This window comes from Chiloscyllium plagiosum, unplaced genomic scaffold (genome assembly GCF_037043375.1).
Source record: "Chiloscyllium plagiosum isolate Xiang-an unplaced genomic scaffold, Cpla_swu_hap1 HiC_scaffold_3, whole genome shotgun sequence".
NCBI lineage: Eukaryota > Metazoa > Chordata > Chondrichthyes > Orectolobiformes > Hemiscylliidae > Chiloscyllium > Chiloscyllium plagiosum.
Genome location: NW_028270141.1, coordinates 147,079,148 through 147,100,122, shown reverse-complemented (window position 1 = coordinate 147,100,122; position 20,975 = coordinate 147,079,148). Strand labels below are relative to the sequence as shown.

At 39.3% G+C, this 20,975-nt stretch overlaps 1 protein-coding gene across 3 annotated transcripts in view; it reads right to left on the bottom strand.

Annotated features, from left to right (window-relative positions):
• Positions 1 to 1,827: 1,827 nt before the first annotated feature.
• The window catches only part of LOC122548516 (mechanosensitive cation channel TMEM63B-like), a 223,309-nt gene continuing 204,161 nt past the window's right edge, over positions 1,828 to 20,975 (bottom strand). For 2 of the 3 annotated variants that reach the window (XM_087984150.1, XM_043687273.2), the window contains 7 exons: positions 19,117 to 19,279; positions 14,432 to 14,537; positions 11,687 to 11,854; positions 9,963 to 10,078; positions 8,223 to 8,282; positions 5,307 to 5,384; positions 1,828 to 4,073 (listed from right to left, as the gene is read on the bottom strand). In XM_087984150.1, coding sequence (XP_087840276.1) covers positions 3,921 to 4,073; positions 5,307 to 5,384; positions 8,223 to 8,282; positions 9,963 to 10,078; positions 11,687 to 11,854; positions 14,432 to 14,537; positions 19,117 to 19,279 — 844 coding nt within the window. In that variant the 3' untranslated portion in view covers positions 1,828 to 3,920. The remainder of the gene's footprint in view (positions 4,074 to 5,306; positions 5,385 to 8,222; positions 8,283 to 9,962; positions 10,079 to 11,686; positions 11,855 to 14,431; positions 14,538 to 19,116; positions 19,280 to 20,975) is intronic. The other variant, XM_087984143.1, reaches the window with a different exon arrangement.

Below are 20,975 nucleotides of genomic sequence, written 5' to 3'. Positions count from 1 at the left end.
TAAGGTATGAGATAGGGTTTTGTGGCCTGTCTATTAGCCAAAACTATAATGCACATTACATGGAGGCAATGGATTACAAAGTGCAGCAGAATCTGTTAACAATGTTTGCAGTTATTATAAAAATATGCTGTGCTGCAATAGTAGTACAGATGTATTTTCAATAGATACATTTCTGAACAAACATGACACCATGTCAAATGTGCATATACTGGCTCATAACTTGGCCTATTCAACCCTACACTTTTCTAAAAGCATAACAAATGCTCAAAAACATATCTCAGGCATTTTGAAGGTTGCAATATGGTTATTTGTTTCATTTCATAGATTGGAATCGGATATGTCAGAAGCTAAATGGGAATTGAGAACTAGTCAAACAAGATCAGATTTTGACAAAGGAGTCATCATTCTTTTCATGGAATAGGAAACATCATTTTAATTCACAAATGGACCAGTGCCAACCAGGAAATCACTCACTTCTTTCTTGACCATGAAAGTCAGACACCTTCTATAAAGTGCAATACTAAGTTATGTTTCTTATAAGAAAACAATTCATCTACAATAATGTGCAACAGTTGAAATGGCAATTAGCAAACAGCAGTAAACTCACTGTGCCTTTGTTGTTATTATGAATAATCATATTGCCAAGAGATGTCAGTGGAGAATTGAACTTTTGCATCCAGACACATCATTAAGCATTTCCAAGTTACACACAGTATAAATTAGGTAAAGGTGTGTCTACCTCATTCTGAATAGTTTTTAATTGGAATTGAAGGAAAATTCCTTAGTGTATTAGCATCAACCTCAGGATGAGTCACATATTCCTTGCCTGCTCATTTTACCAGGCTGGATTTGTTTTATCTCAGACAAAACAAATTGCAGGTGATTATACTGGGCCCTTCTGGAAAGGGAAAAAATCAGTAGCTTAGATTTCTGTTCCAGTCCCTTGGCTGTTAAGTATGTAAAGAATGCTGTGTCCACGAAGCCTCTACTTCAAAGTGAATATCTAGAACATTGATAGACTGCTTCAATGGTATGAACGATTAATAGCATATGATGTTACTGCAGATGAGGTCACCAGTACCACAGGACGGATGTAAAGTAACTCGCTGATCTCTATTAATTACATTATATACACAATACTTGAACTTTAGTACAGTTAGCTATGTACATATAACCCTACCCCAACGCAACATTATTTCAATCAAATGTAATAATGAACCCATGATATACTCTCATTATAGGCATCTGTGAAAGTCTGTAATTGTCACGTCATGCCACCTAGGCAGTAGTTCTCAGATCTGTGAAGTCACTTTGGATAAATGAATGTCCAGTTACTCCCATTATAATAGCACTCATAATTGCATTAAAATATTTTCCCAAATGTTACGTGCTGGATCCAGAAAATGCACTGTTAAACGTCCTTCATGGACAATGGTATATATTTAAATCTGATGGCTTGTATAAAATGGACTTTTGAGTCCCTCATGTTTTCCAAATAAAAATGTCCAGTTGAATGTTTAACAGAGTGGAAAGACACATGAAGGATAACAAATTAACTTGTCATTTTAATGCGTGGAAGTCTGAAAGTACCAGGTCTTGGTAATGCGGGTACTGAAATTAATTTGGATCATACTTTGCTAAAATTCAATGTAAAGCACTCAGCAGGAAGGTATCACGGGAACCACTATCTTTCAGTGAACTGCAAAAACAGAGAGGCTGGAACAAACATAAATCCTAATGACTCACATATAGCTTGTTCTGTTAATTCTGAAGATAGTAAAGACAACAAACCCTCCTTGATCCTAAGTATATAGAAATTTGCTTGAGTTGAATGGAGGATAGGGTTTAATTTTCATCCAATTCACTTTAAAAAGACCCTTAGGCCAAACAGTAGTTTATATAAATTCAAGAATGCAAACTTTGTTCAACAATAATGTGCACTTCCATCTGATCAAATTGCAAATGACATTTTGACAGGAAGGAAAGGAACAGTAATACAAATTAGTGAATGGGTTAGGGCCTGGCTAGAAAGGAATGTTACAGTTCCTGCTATAAAAGGATCATTTCTCACCAAGATAGACTAAGTATCAATTTGTTTTTACCTTTCTGTAACCTGTTTTAAGATTGAATGGAGTCTGGGTGTAGTAATGTTAGCAAACTGAGAATTCAGCCAAATATAAATCAGATGGATGATGTCGTTTACAGGCTGCTAGGTGGAAGGAGTCAAATACTACTGTATTTAGGTCTGTAATCATTTCAGACACTACAAAGAGGGGGAAGAGGAAGAGGAATAATTTACTTCAATCCTCATTGTTCTTAAGTTGCAGCTTGATCATTGCCAATAAAAACCTGATTTGCAAGTGGCTCCTTGCCATTCGCTCAGCCTTGATCGAGAATATCCTTGCCAAGACAAGCTACAGTTGCACCTGAGCCTGTAGTGGTTATAGTCGGTAGATAATGCTGGTTCTGTTTCAATAAATTTAAGTATGTCAGGCACCTTTGTCCAGAGTTTCTTTTCAACATATGAAAAGGTTCTGTCAAGCAATTTTCAGAAACAGAATTGAAAAGACTTGAGCTTCAGTCCTGGTTCTTTTCGGACAACTTCCCTTTCGGTCGCTACAACCTTGCTTGAGATTTTTAAAAATGGATCAGCTGTTGACCGTGCTGCCCCCAAAATTAGATTTAAAAAATCTATTAAATGGTCAACTTAGAAATGCTGTATGATCTTCAGTAAATCTTAAATGTATAATTCAGAAATAATTTTAAATGCTTTGACTGCAGGTAGAAGTTCAACTTCTAACCCCTGTCCCAAACACCCCAAATGAGAGCCAAGCTATTGAACAGGAAATGAGTCCATAATGAAAATGACCTACTCTTTACATAGTACATCTGAAAACTTCAAGGGGGGTGGGGGGGGGAGAAAGAGAAAAATGAAGTACAAAAACATCAGGTCACCTGCAATTTCAACATGGGATCATCAAGAGCACCACATTGCTCAATTTAACAGTCCTATTAGCAACTGTTTGAACTACATAGTAAGCCACAGATCCAACAGCCAGGACTGTTACTTTCTGCAGAAAACTTTACATTCTTTTAAATATATATTTCAACTGCAGTTGTGTACAAGTGCGCTTTTAAAAATAAATAAGAAAATGTCCAGCAGAATGGTGCTTCAGAAAGCATACATCTCAACACTTGAAAATGCAGGATTTCTACAGATCACTTCCACCTACAAAACTGACATCACACAGATGATACCTGGCGCCAAGGACACATTTAAATTGGTCCTGATAGATCAATGCTGCTAATCCCTTTATAAACTCTTAAATTAAATTGTATACTCATAAATATTCCAACATGCTGGATCAATTTGACCATCCTTAGATGCTTACGTGATTTGAATTGGAAAAGGATCAATTTCACCAGGATTCTGTAACACTGATGCTCTTTCGTCTCACACAGTAAAGTATATTAAATATCAATCCTTTTCCCCCTCTGTCATCCACCAAACCCTCTCTTCCTGTTAGGGTATGTGTGCTTACAAAATCAGGCTGACTTATTTGTTCCCTACTTTTGGTGGCAGATCAGCAGAAGGCTTTCCTGGGAATGATGTTATGCTGTCAAATTTCCTACCACTAATATCAATGGATATGATGGCTGAGCATTTATAGTCGGGCAGGTAAAAATGCGTAGCTATTTTCTCTACAACTCCAGCACACCACATCATATCCCATTTCTGCTGTGTTCCTTCAATCGGCAAACAAAGACAGGAAAGGTTTAGCAAATTGCGTCGAACTGGTACAAACAGTACCAGAGGCTAATAATTACAGTCTGAAGTTTCAATGACCCAGTGGTGCCATAGTTCCCAGGTCCTAAACCGTGCAGTCTGATTAATTTGTTTTAAAAACTGTCAATTTCCACTAATGGTGAACTTCATTTTCAATAAGACTGTCTTCGCAGGACTGGAACTCTCCTTCATTATTCACATCTCTGGAGCTCTTCTGCGCTGCTGGCTCATCATCATCTCCTGTGGGTTCTGACTGAGGATCTTGCAGTACCTGCGCAATGTATCTCTGTATATGAAAATGAGCACAGGTTAGTATTGCATTGTTTTCCAAGTAGTTTGTTAGAGAGCACAGAAGCAGTCTAGGTCTTTTGCACACCACTGTACAAAAATGACATTTTGCATTCATGGCCATTCTTGATTTCAAGTTTCTTGGAAGATTCACTACAACAGAATTTGCTGCATCTGACAATGGAATGGTTAGACTGGTCTTTGTTTGACATTTCTTTTCATGGGAGAATAGAAATTAACAGTTTTGGAGATGCTAATCTCCAGTTTTGGAAGATCTATGGAGGAGAAACATTAACAGCTGAGTATTATTATCAACATTTTCTTATTTTATTGCAGATTTTAAGCATCTGCAGTATTTTGCATGTATGTTGATACAAGGGGTCGGAAACAGCCTGGCATCCTCTACATGACCTATGGGAAAATGGCAAATAACTGCATCTCAAACAGTTTAAAAAGTTGTCCATAATTAGTGAAGTCTGAACCAAGAAGTGCAAGTTAGATTATTTCATTCAATGTTAAATTAGACTCAGAAAATGAAATAGAGGGGCAAATGGATAGTCATCTTTGCTCCCTCACTTAGTCAAAAGAAAAAGTAACATAGAAAAAAAAAATTAAAGAGTCAACTAAAAACTGAAGGAATGAGACTCCACTTCTTCAGAAGACTTTCAGCAACAGAGGCACTGCTTGACAGTAATGAGGACTTATGAAGTTGTTAAGAAAGCTAGTTGGATGGAAATAGTCAAGGCCTAAACTTTGAAACTTAAGTTTTGCCTTGAAATGACAGGAACAACAATTTACACTCGGTACAAACAAATTCTGCAAAAAGAAAACAAAAAGCACAAATCTCACTCTGCTCAGTTAAAGGAACACCTTGAAATGTTTGTTGGAACTTCTAGAGCACTGTAGCAAAAGCAGTTAACTCGCTGTAATATCAAATGTCCAAGAGAATACAATATTGTTCCACTGTCAGGGTCAACTAGCTTGCTTGTAGAACAAAAAACAAAAAATATTTAGTGGCTCACAAAGCACTGGAGTTCCTGACAGTATGTGCTCAAGCCTTGATGTGGAGAATGAAGCCATAATCTCCTCGTCCTGAGCTGAACTTAGTTATTGGCATGTTTATAATTGAAGAACTAGAACAAGATGAAACACTCAGCCATTCATTAATAAACCAGCAGCAATTAACTACACTTTCTGCCCATGTACAGTGAGAGATTAAAGGGTAACTTACTGTAACCTTTGGTGGGGATGAAGTACCTTCCCCTTGTCCATTTGTTTCAACAGTACCGTCCACTTCACTACGATCAATCTGAAAGTCAGATAAACATTCATTACACATGTGCATTACAGCATATTAACATATGCAACTCCAAACCCAGAAATCTCTCAGCACAAAGGTCACTGTGCCAATTAAACACAGAAGCTTTCTCTTATCTCACTGATCTGTGAATCGTTTTCATGAATGTTCCTTGATCCTCCAAAGATAATTGAATCAAACTAAGCAGTCCCTGTTGAGAAGCAGCAAGACCTAGACAACATCCACACTTGAGCTGACGGGTGCCAAGTAACATTTGCATGACACAAGTACCAGGCAGTGAACATCGCAGAAGAGAATCTAACCACTGCCCCTTGCTGTTCAATGGTTTGCCATTGCTGAATGCCTCACTGTGAACATTGTGAGGGTTGCCATTGACTGGAAACTGAACTGAACCTCCCAGTTACAAGTGTGGCTACAAGACCAAGTAGAGGTTGGGAATTCTGCAATAACCCACCTCCTGCCTCCCCAAAGTCTGTCCACCATCTGCAAGCCACAAGTCAGGAGTGTGATGCACTTGCCAGCAATGTTCTCTCTGGCTCATGCAGCTGCATGCATGCTGATGGCAGGAAAACATACTGATATCATTTTGCGCAAGTCACAGCTGCACAGGGACCTTGGAGGTCATTGCAGAAGAAAGAAAGAAATGTAAAGAGAACGTGGCTTGGCAAGATGAGTACAACTTCAACAACACAAGAAGCTCGACATCAACCAGAACAAAGCAGTCCATATTTCTGGCATCCCACCCACTTCCCCTACTAATGAAGCACGGTAGCTACAATGTGTACCTTCTACAAGATACGCTGCAGTAACTCACCAAGCCTCCTTTGATTGCACCTCCCAATTTCTACCACCAGCGGATGAATGCCACCATTTACCACACAACATCCTGATTTAGAATTGTATTACTGTTCCTTCACTCTCACTGCCTCCCTACTGTGCTGAGCATACCTACTTCATCTGTATTGCAGCAATTCATGATGGTAATGCTGGACTAACCTCTGACAGCCACATCCATGAATAAAGATTTTAAAAAAAAGGTGTCAATAACTCCTTGCGGAATCTCACCAAGTTTCTGCTGGAAGCCCATATAGATAACATCGGTAGTGATGGTCTCCTCTGTACATTTAACTAGTTTAGCTGGACATCTCACTCATTCCAAGCCACACCAATTGTTTTTAATTAATTGATACCTTAGTCATTTTGTCTCTGATAAGATTCCAACAATTCCCATACAATTTGTCACATTGACTAATGACTTATCTCTGCTCCCTCCCCCCCACCATAAGAAAGAAATACATTTGGAGCTTTTCAGTTCCCAAGGCACAAAATCTAAATATAGGAATTTTTGGAAAATTGGGACTGATACATCTGTAGTTTGCACGTTTTTTTTCACACCTTGGGAATCACCTGGTCCTGGAGGCTTGTTCATCTCCAACCCATTATATTTTCATTACATTTTAATGAATGTTCTACTCTCCTTGCTAGCACATTTCCAACTTCCCATGTATCACAAGCGTGTTGCCTGTTTTCATCACTGTGAAAATGGAAACGGGGACTCTTAAATTTGTAATTTTTCCCCATTAAACACTATTATTTCTTTGGCATTGGACCTCTTTAATGGTTCAATATTCCCCATTGATTAGCTGGCCTGAACACGTGGTGATAGTGGTGGACACTCCTATTCAGCTGGATGCTCTGGTGACAGTGGCGCTTCCAGAACAATGTTAGGTGGGGAATTCAGTTTCTGACCCAGTTGTGGTTAAAAAAACTGTGAATGCAAGATGCTATCAAAGCAGTCTTGGTGAGGTACTTCAATTTATCCCCTGTGCAGTATACATTGCAGCCACTGTGGTGTGATGCTTTGAGAAATGGAGGGTTACTGATCAAGGGAATTGCTGCATCCTGGTTACGGTTGAGCTTTCAGAGTGCTGCTATAACCTTAACAACATAGGTGAGAAGTGCACTGCTGACTTGAGCAGATGATAGAGAACAAAACACTCCATTCCTGATCCTGGAACTATCAGGTCACCAGTTTGGGCTGAGAATGCAGGGGCTCCTTAGGAAAACAATGCTATTCTGGGCTGTTGTGACAGGCCTGCAATTATCATTTTCCTGTGTGCCAGATCCAAAAACATTCAAGCTCGAGTCTGTTTATCGATAGTGAGATCACAGGTGACCTGTATTTTGTTTCCATTTGTCTAACTTGGTTCTGTCACCGAGTCCCCTCTCCTTAAAAACAATCCATCAAAATTCTGTGGGATATGACATTGCTCTGAATGGCTGGTGTGAAGAGAGGAAGTTGCAGCAATGCAGGAGGAAACACTCCTGGAGTTAAAGCATGATGCTGGAGTCTGACTGTTCGTGGGGTTAAGAATATTTCCATTTTTTTTGTCCTCGTGCTACTGAGCCAAGCACATTAACAATTTAGGCACAATTTCCAACTTTGCATGTCCCCATCAATGTATCAACTGCTAAAGAGAGGCTTTCCCCCCGCAAATCTCTGGGACTAAATATTTAATGACAAAGCAGTGAATATAAAATAAGCTTAGCATTTGTAATTTATATTACCAGTGATTGAATGCTGTATACCTCACACATCTAAATGCATTTAGATCAAATCCTAATAATGACAGAGAGCAAATCATTGCCCGAATTGATATCCTTCACCTAGAGAAGCATGAAATGAAATGATAAAAAGAGAAAGATCCCAGCATGCAGATTAAGTTATCAAGGTTTTCAATTTGATTATTATGGATTACCATGATCGTCAAGTAAGAATGGTAAAAATTAGTCAAAGTTAATTCCCAAAAACCACATGGTGAAAATTACCAGTGTCCTGTAACAGGATTCGTCCTCTGTACTTATAGCATCTGCTGGAGTGGAGGGTTGCTGAAAATCAACATTTTCAACAGTTATATTATCTACATGCGGAAAAAAAACCTGGCAAGGATCACCTTACTAATAATGAAACCAGAAGACTAAAGTCCTTCTCTTTTATAATGCATAATGTTATCAGATCCCAGTACTGGCTCTACAATAAACCCCAGAAAATTGCCAAGATTCATCTTTCCAATATCAGAACTGGGAGACAGTTTCTCCTCCATTAAAGCCCATGGTATTAATGGAACCTAATAATGCTTCACAATTAATCACCAGACTCCAGGACTTGAAGAACGTATAACCAAAAGATAAATAAAGCTGTATGCCTGTACTTGATTGCTGTTTAGAGACCCACTGCTGGTATAAGGAATTACAGGATGTTTCACAGGAATACCTTTGTTTTTCAAACAGTTTGCACAGGCAGCTGTACTGATCAAGTTCAGACATGATACACGGTCGCTGGGGTGAAACACCGGAAGGCTGCCAGAGCAAACGGAACTTTACCCCAGTGAGAAATAGCTCTTTTGGCAGAAGGAAGATTGGGGCAGAGGGAAAGAAACACGAATAAAGAATATGGATAGGCCACATGGCCTCATTCCTGATGAAGGGCTTATGTCCACAGCGTCGATTCTCCTGCTCCTCGGAAGCTGCCTGACCTGCTGTGCTTTTCCAGCACCACACTCTTGACACTTGGCACTTTGAGCCCGCTCCACTATTCAATAAGATCTTGGCAGATCGGACTTTAACCACAACTCTACATTCCTGCATATCCAGGATAATCTTTCACTCCCTTGGTAACTAACATTATTCTTGACATTCGGCCAGCTCTGAGGAAGGGTCACTGGACCCAAACATTAACTTTGATTTCTCTTCACAGATGGTGCCAAACTCGCTGAGCTTTTCCAGCAATTTTTGTCATTGTTTCTGATTTACAGCATCCACAGTTCTTTTGTTTTTTATTTAGCCATTTATTCTTACATCTGCCTCTGGTTGGCCAACAAATTTTCTATCCATGCTTAAATATCACACCCTACACCATGAGCTTTCTATTTTCCACAATAAACATCAAGCCTTACTTTGTACGTTCAGTAACTTGAAAAAAATCTGCCTTACAGTAACAAGCAGACCATACATGCAACGCACCACGTATTATTCTGCTATGCCTTTAAGGATTCAAAGTTGTGAATGTGACCTGTGAATCTGGAGCTCAATTTGGGACTGCTGTTGGCGAATGAAGTGTGGAAGTAAATACACATGTTTGCATCCAAACTTATAAAGACCAAGAATGTTATAAACAGTTACAATATCCAAATTCATTCATAGCTACAATTACCCAACTCGCCACGTTTAGTGTGCTCTGCTATAAAGCCAGTTTCTTTAACCTAAATCGGTGTTAATGTGATCAAAGAACTTCGACCATTATTTCTAGAACATGAACTTTCCTTACTTTTATCTGGTTATAACTCAATTCTGGCCCCATTTCTTTAAATGGCGTGGCTGCTGCGTGATTCCCTTTAACGCGAGAAATGCAAAAATGAAACTATTGCATTATATCAGAGCAAACTGTAATTTGAGAGTGTTTATGCAGTAGTCTTAAAAAGACAAACCAAACAACATCACAACCGTATACCCTGCCACGAGGTTCCAAAAAAACATACAGCAATGTTCAGATAACAAAACGTGACTTACCTTATAGTTATGAGCACTGAGGTATTTGAAGTGGCCAAAACAGACATGAGACAGGCAGATAACGATAGTGACCACCAGCACAACAAATGTAAACATGGACGTAGCAGCTAAGAACCCTGCATATAAAAGAGTTTTACTTTGAAGACTGGTTAATGAACAAATTAATCTCCATCCTCAACAAAGAACTTTCACTTAAAAAGGGTGCTTAACATAGTATATGTCCTGAGACACTTCATGGGAGTGTTCTCAGACAGAAGTTGTTACGAAGCTACATAAATAGATACCAGGACAAACAAAAGCTTGGTCAGGTTTTGAGGAAGGGAGGCAGAGAGGTTTAGCAAGGGAATTTCAGAGTTCAAGTCCTAATTTGCTGAGGGCAAGGCTGCAATAATATAGCAATGAATATCTAGGATTCCCAAGAGGAATGCAGAAATTTTGGAGAACTGTCAGCCTGGGAGATGGAAAGGGGATTAGAGCCTTGAAGAGGTGTGAACAGAAGAATGACATGAATGCCAAAGTGAAAGCTAGACATAGGATTGATGGATAAGTAGTGTAAGGGGTGATTTAGGATTCTGGCAGGAGACATCAAGGATATGATCAAGTATGCTGTAGTCTCTCAATAGTGGATGATGTGGGGGTTAGGAGTCTTTGCTATACTGAATTACATTATATTTATGGTGAGTGGCTTTGTTCAATATTATCAGTACTTCTTTTTAAAAACAAACACAACCTGTACAAGCATAAGATTGTTGAACAAGTCTTTGTCACAGTAGAGTGGCTTTGTTCAATATTATCAGTACTTCTTTTTAAAAACAAACAACCTGTACAAGCATAAGATTGTTGAACAAGTCTTTGTCACAGTAGCAGAAGGGCAGCACTGAGTAGGAGATGTGCAGCAAGATGCAGTCAGTGAGGAAGCACAACATCAGATGTACAATCAAGAATGTGACTTGTGCTGCACAGCTAAGTTCCTCATATTGGTCACATGAAGACTCAAAAGGAGGGCAAGTTTCATTCTCCAAAAAAAATACAATGAAATAGTTTAGTTTTTGACTACAGTTCTGAAGGATTCATGTTAATTTTACAAAAAATTGTTCCATATTTTGAAAAAAATTAAAATCCTCAACATGCCATGATGGATTTTGAATCCACGCTCTTTGTTTATTACTTCAGATCTCTGAAGGGATGGAGCATTCTAATGAAGTTGTTTCGTTATCCTCTGATATTACCAGGACTCCTGAGTATTTCCAGCCTATTGTTTGATTTTACTAACAGATTCAGAGTATCCTGCATAGCTGCTTATATGATGGTTGAGGGATAAATATTGGACTGTAAAATCATCATCGGCAGTCCCTCGCAGACAAGGATGATTTTCACTCTTAGGGTGAGTCCGTAGGTGGCTGTACAGACTGATACAGCTACTGGGGGCTCTGCTATACTTGCGGCAGATGGTGGTCATAGGTAGGGGTGGGCGAGGTATTGATGCGGCAAGAACTTTCAAATTGGGTCTTGCAAGGCCACCTGAAAGGGCAGATTGGGCCTCAACTTGATGCTTCATCTGAAAACGGACAATGGAGCATTCAACGAGCATATGGTTAAACTTCAATGCACTGCCTTGGGATTTGGACGCAAGTGTGTGAACCACGGAGGTTGACAGAAGGATTGGATGAAACAGCTGATGCAGTAGAAAAACAAGAGAAACACACACAGGATTGTCACCTTACCTGTTCTTACAGTAGAGAAGAAAAGCAGACATAACAGACACAATATTGGTGCCGCCACCACCTGATTCACTGCTCCTGAGTGGATCTTCTTGTCCAGTTTGGCAGGCAGGTAGGCATAGTACAGATTGTAGCGATCCACCAAATGCTTCAAAAGCATGTACATCAAACCTAATAAAAGAACCTTGTTTAGAAAAGTTCTAAAGAAAAAAAAAGCAGACAATTAAAAAAAAAACAAACAACTGAGTTTTTTTTGTTGGGTTTTGAGCTGCGTTTTGATGGCGAAAGATACAACATGAAATTGGAGAGGCAGTTTGCTGCTCAAAAGCATGCACTGGGATGCAGGACCATGGTAGCTGAAGGTGATGGTGAGGCAAGGAGAAGAGTTCATCAGAGCAGAATCAAAGTTTAAAAAAAAAGCCTGTATATAGAATCTTTCGTGACTTTAGCATAGCACATGCATTTTATAACCAAAGTGGTATTTTTGAAGTGTAGTCACAGTTGTCACTGACAAGAAACTGAACTGGACTAGCTACGTCAGAGGGCAGGTCGGAGGCTGGAAATCCTGCAATAGTAATTCATCTCCTGACTCCCCAAAGCCTGTCCGTCATTTATAAAACACCATGTCAGGAGTCAATTAAAATGGGGAGAAAATCATCTTATCACATGCAAGAGTGTTCAAAGATGAAATAGACAATTGCTGCCGAGAGACAGGAGTAAAGGCCACTCTCAAGCATCTTGAATGGAATTGATGATATAAATGGAGATTTGTGGTTAGATCTCCCAGCTACTCTGTTGGCTGAGAGGATGTACATCTTGATCCCACAGTTCAATCTTAGGTGGTGAGAAAGCCATCATCTGAACTCAGCTGGAATAGTGGATTTGATGAAAACCATGCAGAATTTATTCTTCCCTTTTGTCCTGAAAATATATAGTTTTTCCAGACTTGAAAACAGAGGAACAAATAAAAAGTAATTTTTGACACTTTGCAGAATTTCAAAAGGGTTGCCATGTGGGTGAAATACATCATGATGTAAAATCACACTAATCAGGCCCTTCTGAAGAGGTGGTATAAAAATAAATGCATAAAAAAGGTGTCGTCCATTTAAGGCAGAAAAGAAGAGGATTTTGTTCTCTCAGAGGGTAGTGTATCAGTAGACTTCTACACTGCAGAAAACTGTTTTGACTGGGTCATTAAGTATATTAAAGTATATTAAGATATATTTTTAAAATCATGAGGCAATCAAGGGTGGTGGGAATAAGGCAGGAAAGAGTGAGGATGATCTGATCAGCCACGATCTCATTGAATGGCACACCAGACTAGATGGGCTGAATAGCCTACTTCTGGTATGTTTTAAGGTCTAAAGTCTCCATTTCATTGTAGGACTGAGCCAGTTAACCATGCAAGCTTGTGCTTACTCAGCTCTTTCGTCTCCTATATCATTCTGCAAGGAAATGGAACTAATGCAACGCCAAGGGATTAATTCCTGTATCTGCTGAGGTCACCATGAAGCTCCTACCTTTTCAACCTCATCTCTTGCCTAAGGCATGGTGACCCTCAGGTTAAACTCCCCACCAGTTGTCTGTCCAGTGAGACAGCAGCCCAATGGCTCTCAAGGACAATGGTGACTTTACTTGTTGAGGTATAGATCAGTTTGCTCTGAAAGAATTGTGAGTAAAGGCTCAAGGAGCTATCGCTTATGCATCACTAAAACTGATCCTGACAGTCTACACTATTGTAGTTGTATACAGCTTCACTATGGAGGCTCAACATTGACAAGGAGAGTATGAAACAGAAAAAGACAAGTGGAAAGTTTTCGGAATTAAGCTTCTGCAACCAAATCAAAATTCAAACCTTGAAAATGTAAACTGGTTACTTGCCAACTGACAGACAATACTTGCCAATCCTGAAAGTCACCTGGGCTGCGGTTGGCTTCTTCAATTGAAGGGAAGCCTGGACTTTTCCTCATCTTTATGACTCAGTATCAGACTAGATGGTGCACATAACCACTAAGCCTTCAAGGGAGCTCACATGTTCACCATATCACAAAAAAAATCAATTATACAAGGATAACACTTTGCTAAGCAACCATTGCTGTTTAATCCTTTGCTCTCATTATAAAAAGGATTTTAATTAAAAAGAGCATTCATGCACTGTAACCAATACATTTATTATGGCTCATATTTCACTCCATTAAAAGGATGTTTTGATTAGCTGTAAACTAATAACTGAAAAGTAATTTAATTTATTGTTGTACATGATCTAAAACGAATACCGTGGAACACACTAAGGACCATTATGTTGTATCTTAAACTGTTATTGCATTAGGATTTTAAATTTCCAGGAGAGGTCACTGTTGCTCTATTTGAAAATAAATGCTGTATTTAGCTGAAAATGATAATCAGGATTACTCAAACACAAGGGGAAGATACATTGCTATCTATTCCCAATTATACTTTTGTTATTTCATAGCTGCATTAAAACAAACAATATTTTTCATCTTCTGAGAACTCAGCTATTAGTGAGCATCTTGGATAAATCAACCCCTTAAAATCAAGGCAGAGAGGCACTGCATCAGAGATAAACCATCCAAAGGTGACAGCAGCAAATTCATTCTAAGAGGGAGTGATGGGATAACCCATTGAAGAGATGGCGCTGCTATATCTTGGTTAATTCAGCACAGTGGAAGAGGTTGTGCATCTTGGATACATCAACGCCTTTAACATGTGACCAAGTCAAATACTCACCAAATGGGACTATAATGGGACATGTGATGCTGTAGGTCATGACAACAGTGAAGACGCACATCATCCACCCATAGGCAGCTCCAAACTGAAACTCATATGCTTGATGCTAGAAAACGAAAACGCAACCGAGAGAGACAAGTCAAACTAACTACAAATATTAGCAGGAATATTGCTGATAACGAACTGAAGAGATTAGTTTAATGCTGGGAAGAGGCTGGTAAATCAATGGCATCAATAAAGAGCAGGCTTCATTTTTATCACTTCTGCACATATACATCGGAATTCAGCTAGCTCACAACTTTGAGCTCCAAGCAAATGAACAATGTCAACATTATTTCACATTAAAAACAAACTAGAAAGAGAACAGGATGAATGTAATAAGTTATATGTGGTCTTTCACATCTAGAACCTTGGCTCAGTTACAGAGAGCTAGGGTTTGTGCTCTTGATTACCTCAAAAGGATCTTAACGAGCAAACTTGAAAGGGTTCAGAAAGGATTTACAAGGATGTTGCCAGGGTTGGAGGATTTGAGCTATAGGGAGAGGCTGAACAGACTGGGGCTGTTTCCCCTGGAGCATCAGAGGCTGAGGGGTGACCTTATAGAGGTTTATAAAATTATGAGGGGCATGGATAGGGTAAATAGACAAAGTCTTTTCCCTGGGGTCAGGGAGTCCAGAACTAGAGGGCATAGGTTTAGGGTGAGAGGGGAAAGATATAAAAGAGACCTAAGGGGCAACCTTTTCACAGAGGATGATATGTGTATGGAATGAGCTGCCACAGGAAGTGGAGGTGGCTGATACAATTGCAACATTTAAGAGACATTTAGATGGGTATATGAATAGGAAGGGTTTGGAGGGATATGGGCCGGGTGCTGGCAGGTGGGACTAAATTGGGTTGGGATATCTGGTCAGCATGGACGGGTTGGACCGAAGGGTCTGTTTCCATGCAGTACATCTCTATGATTCTATAACTGCTCAGCAGCATCAAGTAACCCTGACATGGAAATACAAAAATACCTCAATGACGTGTATGGGAATTTGTGTGTCAGAAGCAGACTGCTAAGATAACAATAAAATAAAAACTTCTATAAATCATCTGGCATTATTGATACTAGTGCTGGATGCCTGAAGTCGAAACATAACATCGCTGTTCTTTCAAACACTGCCTTGCAGTTGATTATAATAAAATATTGTGTGAATGTGAGCTGCAAAACATGGTTGTGTTTGAAATGGACCTTCCATTTCAGATTTCAGAGATATGCATGGACCTGGAGAATATTTTTCAGAGGAAGTCAAAAAAGCACTGATCAAGAGCTTAACAGTGTGGCAGGGGAGGGCTATCATATAAGAGAAAACAAATGGATTAAAGTATAGACTTACACACTGCAATTCATGGACTATGCAGAAGGGCTAGTTGGAGGGAGTGGGAAATTCAAGGGTTTTGTGAATCTAATTTCTGGTGTCAGTTTCTATCCTTCACTATGTATTTTAAGATGGTCCACTACAGAACAAAATTGAAAATCAGTGAGACACTGATGTGGTGAGGGGGAAAATAGAAAATTTTAATTGTATCTAACACACTCCATTCCTGGTCCCAATATATAAAAAAAGTATTCTATTCCTAATCGAAATGGAACAAGATTCATTAAACAGCTCGTCAAAAATAAGTTTTCAGAAAGAGCTGTGCAGCATCTATTCATGGTTAAAGAATGTAAACTGGAGTGTTATTCTAATATTAGACCAAGATTACTAACTTTGTAGAGTTAGCGTATTTGAGTTGGTGCAAATTGCATAACATGACCAATTACTGTGGACAGTCATCACTTTACCTGTTTCTGCCTCTTCCAACTTTTTTTGAGTTCAAAAATATGTCCCAATATCTTCTTTTTCCCTTACTCTCACCTGTTCTTAACTTTTCCTTCTTTTTACTCAACTTTTTTCTTTGCCTCTCTTTCACTTGCATTTCTTGTTTGCTTTCCATTTCCTTCCTTTCTCACTCCCTAAGGATTAGAGGCAATGAACACAATGAGGTAATAGCAAGGGCATTTTGGGGTCCCTGAATGGTTTGAGTAAATTTAAACCACAAACTACTAAGCAATAGTCAGAAGCTTATTGAAGGCAGCCTACAGAATATCAGATTTAGCTTATATTTGAGAATGGCGGCAGTAAACATCAATTAATCAAATAAAAAAGCATTTTTAAGACTGTCTCTATATTAATAAATATTTGAATAGCCATTTCCTTGTCTGCTTAAATCTTTTGACAATACCTTTATTTCCAAAGTCTTCTCAATTCTTGTTTTAAAATTCAAGTTACTAGACATGCTCTGACACACCCATGAAGGAATGGGAAAGATATCAAGGAGTGTCAATTAGTGACTCATTGAAGAGCAGCAGGTGGAGTTTAATTCAGACAAAGGTGAGGTATTGCATTTTGGTAAAACAAACAAAGGCAAGAGTCAACCGTTGTAGAATAGAGAGACCGAAGGGTTCAGATTCATAATTCTTTGAAGTTTGCGTCACATATAGACAGGGTGGCTATGAAACTGTTTCGCATGCTTGCCTTCCTTGCTCAGACCTTTTGAATACAGGAGTTGGGATGTCATGTTGAGGTTGTACACAGCATTGGTGAGCCTCTTCTGAAATACTGTGTGCAGTTCTGGTTGCCCTGTCATAGGAAAGATCTTAAGTTGGAGAGGGGTCAGAAGAGATTTACCAGAAAGTTCAGAATGAGGGCTTGGGTTAGAAGAGGAGGCTGGATAGTCTGTGACGTTTTTCACTGGAGCATAGAAGATTGACAGGTGACCTTATAGAGGTTTATAAAATCATTAGGGTTATAGATATCTTTTCTCTCGGGTGGGGAAAATTTCAACATTGGGGGTATGTTTTTAAGGTGAGAGGAGAAAGATTTTAAAAAGACACGAGGGGCAACTCTTTTAGAGAGTGGTTCGCGTGCGGAATGAACATCCAGAGGAAGTGGTGGATGCGGTAACAGTTAAAAAACATTTGGATAAGTACCTGAACGAGAAATGTTTGGAGGGATATGGGCCAAGCAGGACTAGTTTAGTTAGGGATAATGGCCAGCATGAACTAGTGGGACTGAAGGATTTGTTTGCGTGCTCAATGACTTGTTCCTGCAAGCCCTATTCTCATAAGCTCATTAGTACTTGCACCCTTTACATCAGAAGAGTTATTAGGAATAAGAACCAAATCAACTCTGAACTCTACTTACCAAAGGGGCAATTAGGTAAACTGTAGCAATCCAAATCTTGCCTTAGTCAACATCAGTTAACTCAGTCTGGAATAAGCAAACCAACTTCAAGAGACTCAAAATGGACTTAAAACGTTAGCTCTCTTTCAGAAAATGCAGTCAGATGAAGGAGTTTCTCCAGCATTTTGCTTTTATTTCAGAAATTCCCTGGTACATGCAGTTTTCAGCTATACCTTGGGCTTACGATGTAAGCTACAAAACTCCCAATTTAAACTGGAGTACAGAGTTGACTTTTAAAGTGTAAGCGCACTTGCAAATGGATTTTTATATATGTATGTTCAGCACTGACAAAAGCCCACATAGCTCTCAGATGTGCAACACTTTGTTTCAGAAGTGTCAGCTCCACATTGGTTACCAGATTGGTTAAAACTACTAAACAGCTTCAGTAAATTGTCACTTCAAATCTCAAAATATTGGGCAGAGTAGATATTAAGAAACATGGCATGATGAGCATTCAAAGACTTCATCCAAGTAGACTTCATAATTTCAGTCAAATGCAATAATTTGGGGGAATAAAGAAAAAAGCCACCCCCAAAAAGTTTTATTAGTTTTTCCTTGTCTAGCAGAGTTGCGTTATTATAAAATACTTCTTAAAATCAAACAGATGAGAATATGGGGAAGATCACATTTACCCGAAATAAACTACATGCACATTCCCCTTGAATGGAAACGTGTCACTAAGTTCAGAGCTTAGGTGCATGTTGGGAAAGATCCAAGCACAAGGAATCCCAAGCACGTGCACAGGGGTTGACTGGAAGTCAGTGAATCAGCTAAAAGAACACCGCTCACCAACAAGCTTCCGGCTGCCTGCCCAGTCAGGATTCACTTGAGCCATCAGTTCTGCAAGAGTTATCTGTAGACTCATACAAGGAATTCCAGCCTTCGGGTATTCACCTACAGGATGACTGGGTGTATGATGTGCCTGTGGTGGTGGTGGCACAGGGTAGGTGGGGAACCATGGAAGAGAGAAAATTGCCTTAAACTTGAGCAGGGGTATAATTTCTAAATTATTTTCAAATAGATTTGAACCTTGGAACCAACTTGCTTGATACAGAGGGGGATGGTGGCTTAGTGGTAATATTATTGCACAGGCAGAGGCCCAGGCTTACAATCTTGGGACATAAATTAAAATCCCATCATGACAGCTAATGGAATTTAAGTTCAAATAATAAATCAGCAATGGTGACCAGGATAAACATCTGGTTTACTAATGCCTTTTAGAGAAGGAAATCTTGCATTTTTGCGTACTTCTGGCCTACATGCGACTCCAGATCCACACAACTTTTCTCTGTAAAAGCCCAACAAGCCACTCAGTTGAAAGGATGTTAGTGATGAGCAATAAATACTGGCCTCATTACAGAGGCCCACATCCCATGACAAAATAAAAAAGGAGAAAGATGGATCAAAGACACCTACACGTTTGACGTTTTTCCTCTCTGCTGCTGACTTGGCCAAGGAGAGGCGGATCATGTACATTAATAGGCCTGGAATGCGCAGTAGATCCATGGCATTCCCAATGAATGCCGAAGCAATCACATAGTTTACAAAGAAAGCGCCATTATCAGGGAGAAAGACACACCTAAAATAGAAAGCAAGGACAAACTGAGGAAAAAAAAATTATACAGAGCTAATGAATAGACATACAATGATGATGAGTGGCTCTTTTGATATTAGAATAAACTTCCACACCCAAAACAACATTAGTCAGGTATATCGGTGACAAATAACCTGTTTAAACTGGAACCCTGTAGACTAGAGGAAATGGACTAAAGGAATTGAGTAAAGTTCATGTAAAAGGCAGAAATTATTCATTAGTTCTTAAACCACTTGGTCAAACACTCCGGTATCGACCTAAGTTTTATGGGTAACATTTAAGATGGATGGTCACTAATCTCAGATTTAGGTACTTAAATAACTCTGGATTTTATTAATCTGCATTGATTTACAAAGAGTCAATTCAAATTCTTAGCTGCGACTTTGACAAAATAAACTTTCAGAAAGCCAATTGCATATCAAACAAGGAAACACAATTGTAAGATGTGATTTACTCTTACAACTAACTCTTAAATGCTGGCTATTAACTTGCACACTAATGTAGGGATGCATTAAATGGTAGTTATTTAAAAATACTTTTCTTGTCAACAGTTGATCTAAATCAATAATGTCACTGACATTATTGGTTTAGGTCAGCTGTTTACAGGGTGGCTGGGTCACAATTGGAGGACAATACCTGCACTGCATTGACAGTTTCTGCCATAGGTCTTAGTGTGACTCAATGAGCCGATTCTTACCTGCAGATTTTTTTGGCATATTAATCAGGCTTACCTACAAGGTAGTGGGACCTGAAATGCAGGCTTTGCTTCCTTTTGTTCCCTTCTCTGCCACTGTCCGGCCTCATTAAACACTGCAGCTCAAAGCACGATGTAGATTGAGCAGCGACATGTTAAAAAGTTTAATGACTGGCAGTAAACTCCTGCCAGTCATTGTATCAATGCTGTTGCACTTCAGAGTTTCATAAGAACACAAGAAACAGAAGCAGGACCAGGCCAATTTAGTGTCTCAAGCCAGTCACTACTGCAAACCCTCTTTTGCACTAGCCCATCAAAGCTCTTAACTCTCTGATATTTATAAGATCTTAGACATTGGAGCAGAATTAGGGCATTTGACCTGTTGAATCTGCTTCATTATTTGATCATGGCTGTTAAGTTTCTCAACCCTATTCTCCTGCCTTCCCCCTGTAACTCTTACCAATCAAGAATCTATCTTGCTCTTAAATAAACTCAATGACTTTTCTTCCACAACCCTCTGCAGCAACAAATTCCATATATACACCACCCTCTGCCTGAAGGAATTCCTCCACATCTCTGTTTTAAAGGGTCACCCCTTCGTTCCGAGGCTGTGCTCTCAGGTGCTAGTCTCTCCTACCAATGGAAACATTTTCTCCAAAGTTCATTCTATTCAGGCCTCGGTATTCTGCAAGTTTCAATCGGATACTCCCCATCCTTCTGAACTCCAGGGTTCAACATAGGACAAGCCTTTTATCCCCAGATTATTCTTGTAAACCTCTTCAAAAACCTCTCTAATGCCAGCACACCTGTTCTTCGATACAAGGTCCAAAACTACTTTCAATACTCCAAATGTGGTCTAACCAGAACCTTATACAGCCTCAGCAGTGTAGGTTTGCTCTTGCATTCTAGTCCTCTTGAAATAAATGCTGACATTGCATTTGCCTTTCAAACTGCCAAATAAACCAGCGTGTTAACCTTAACAGAATC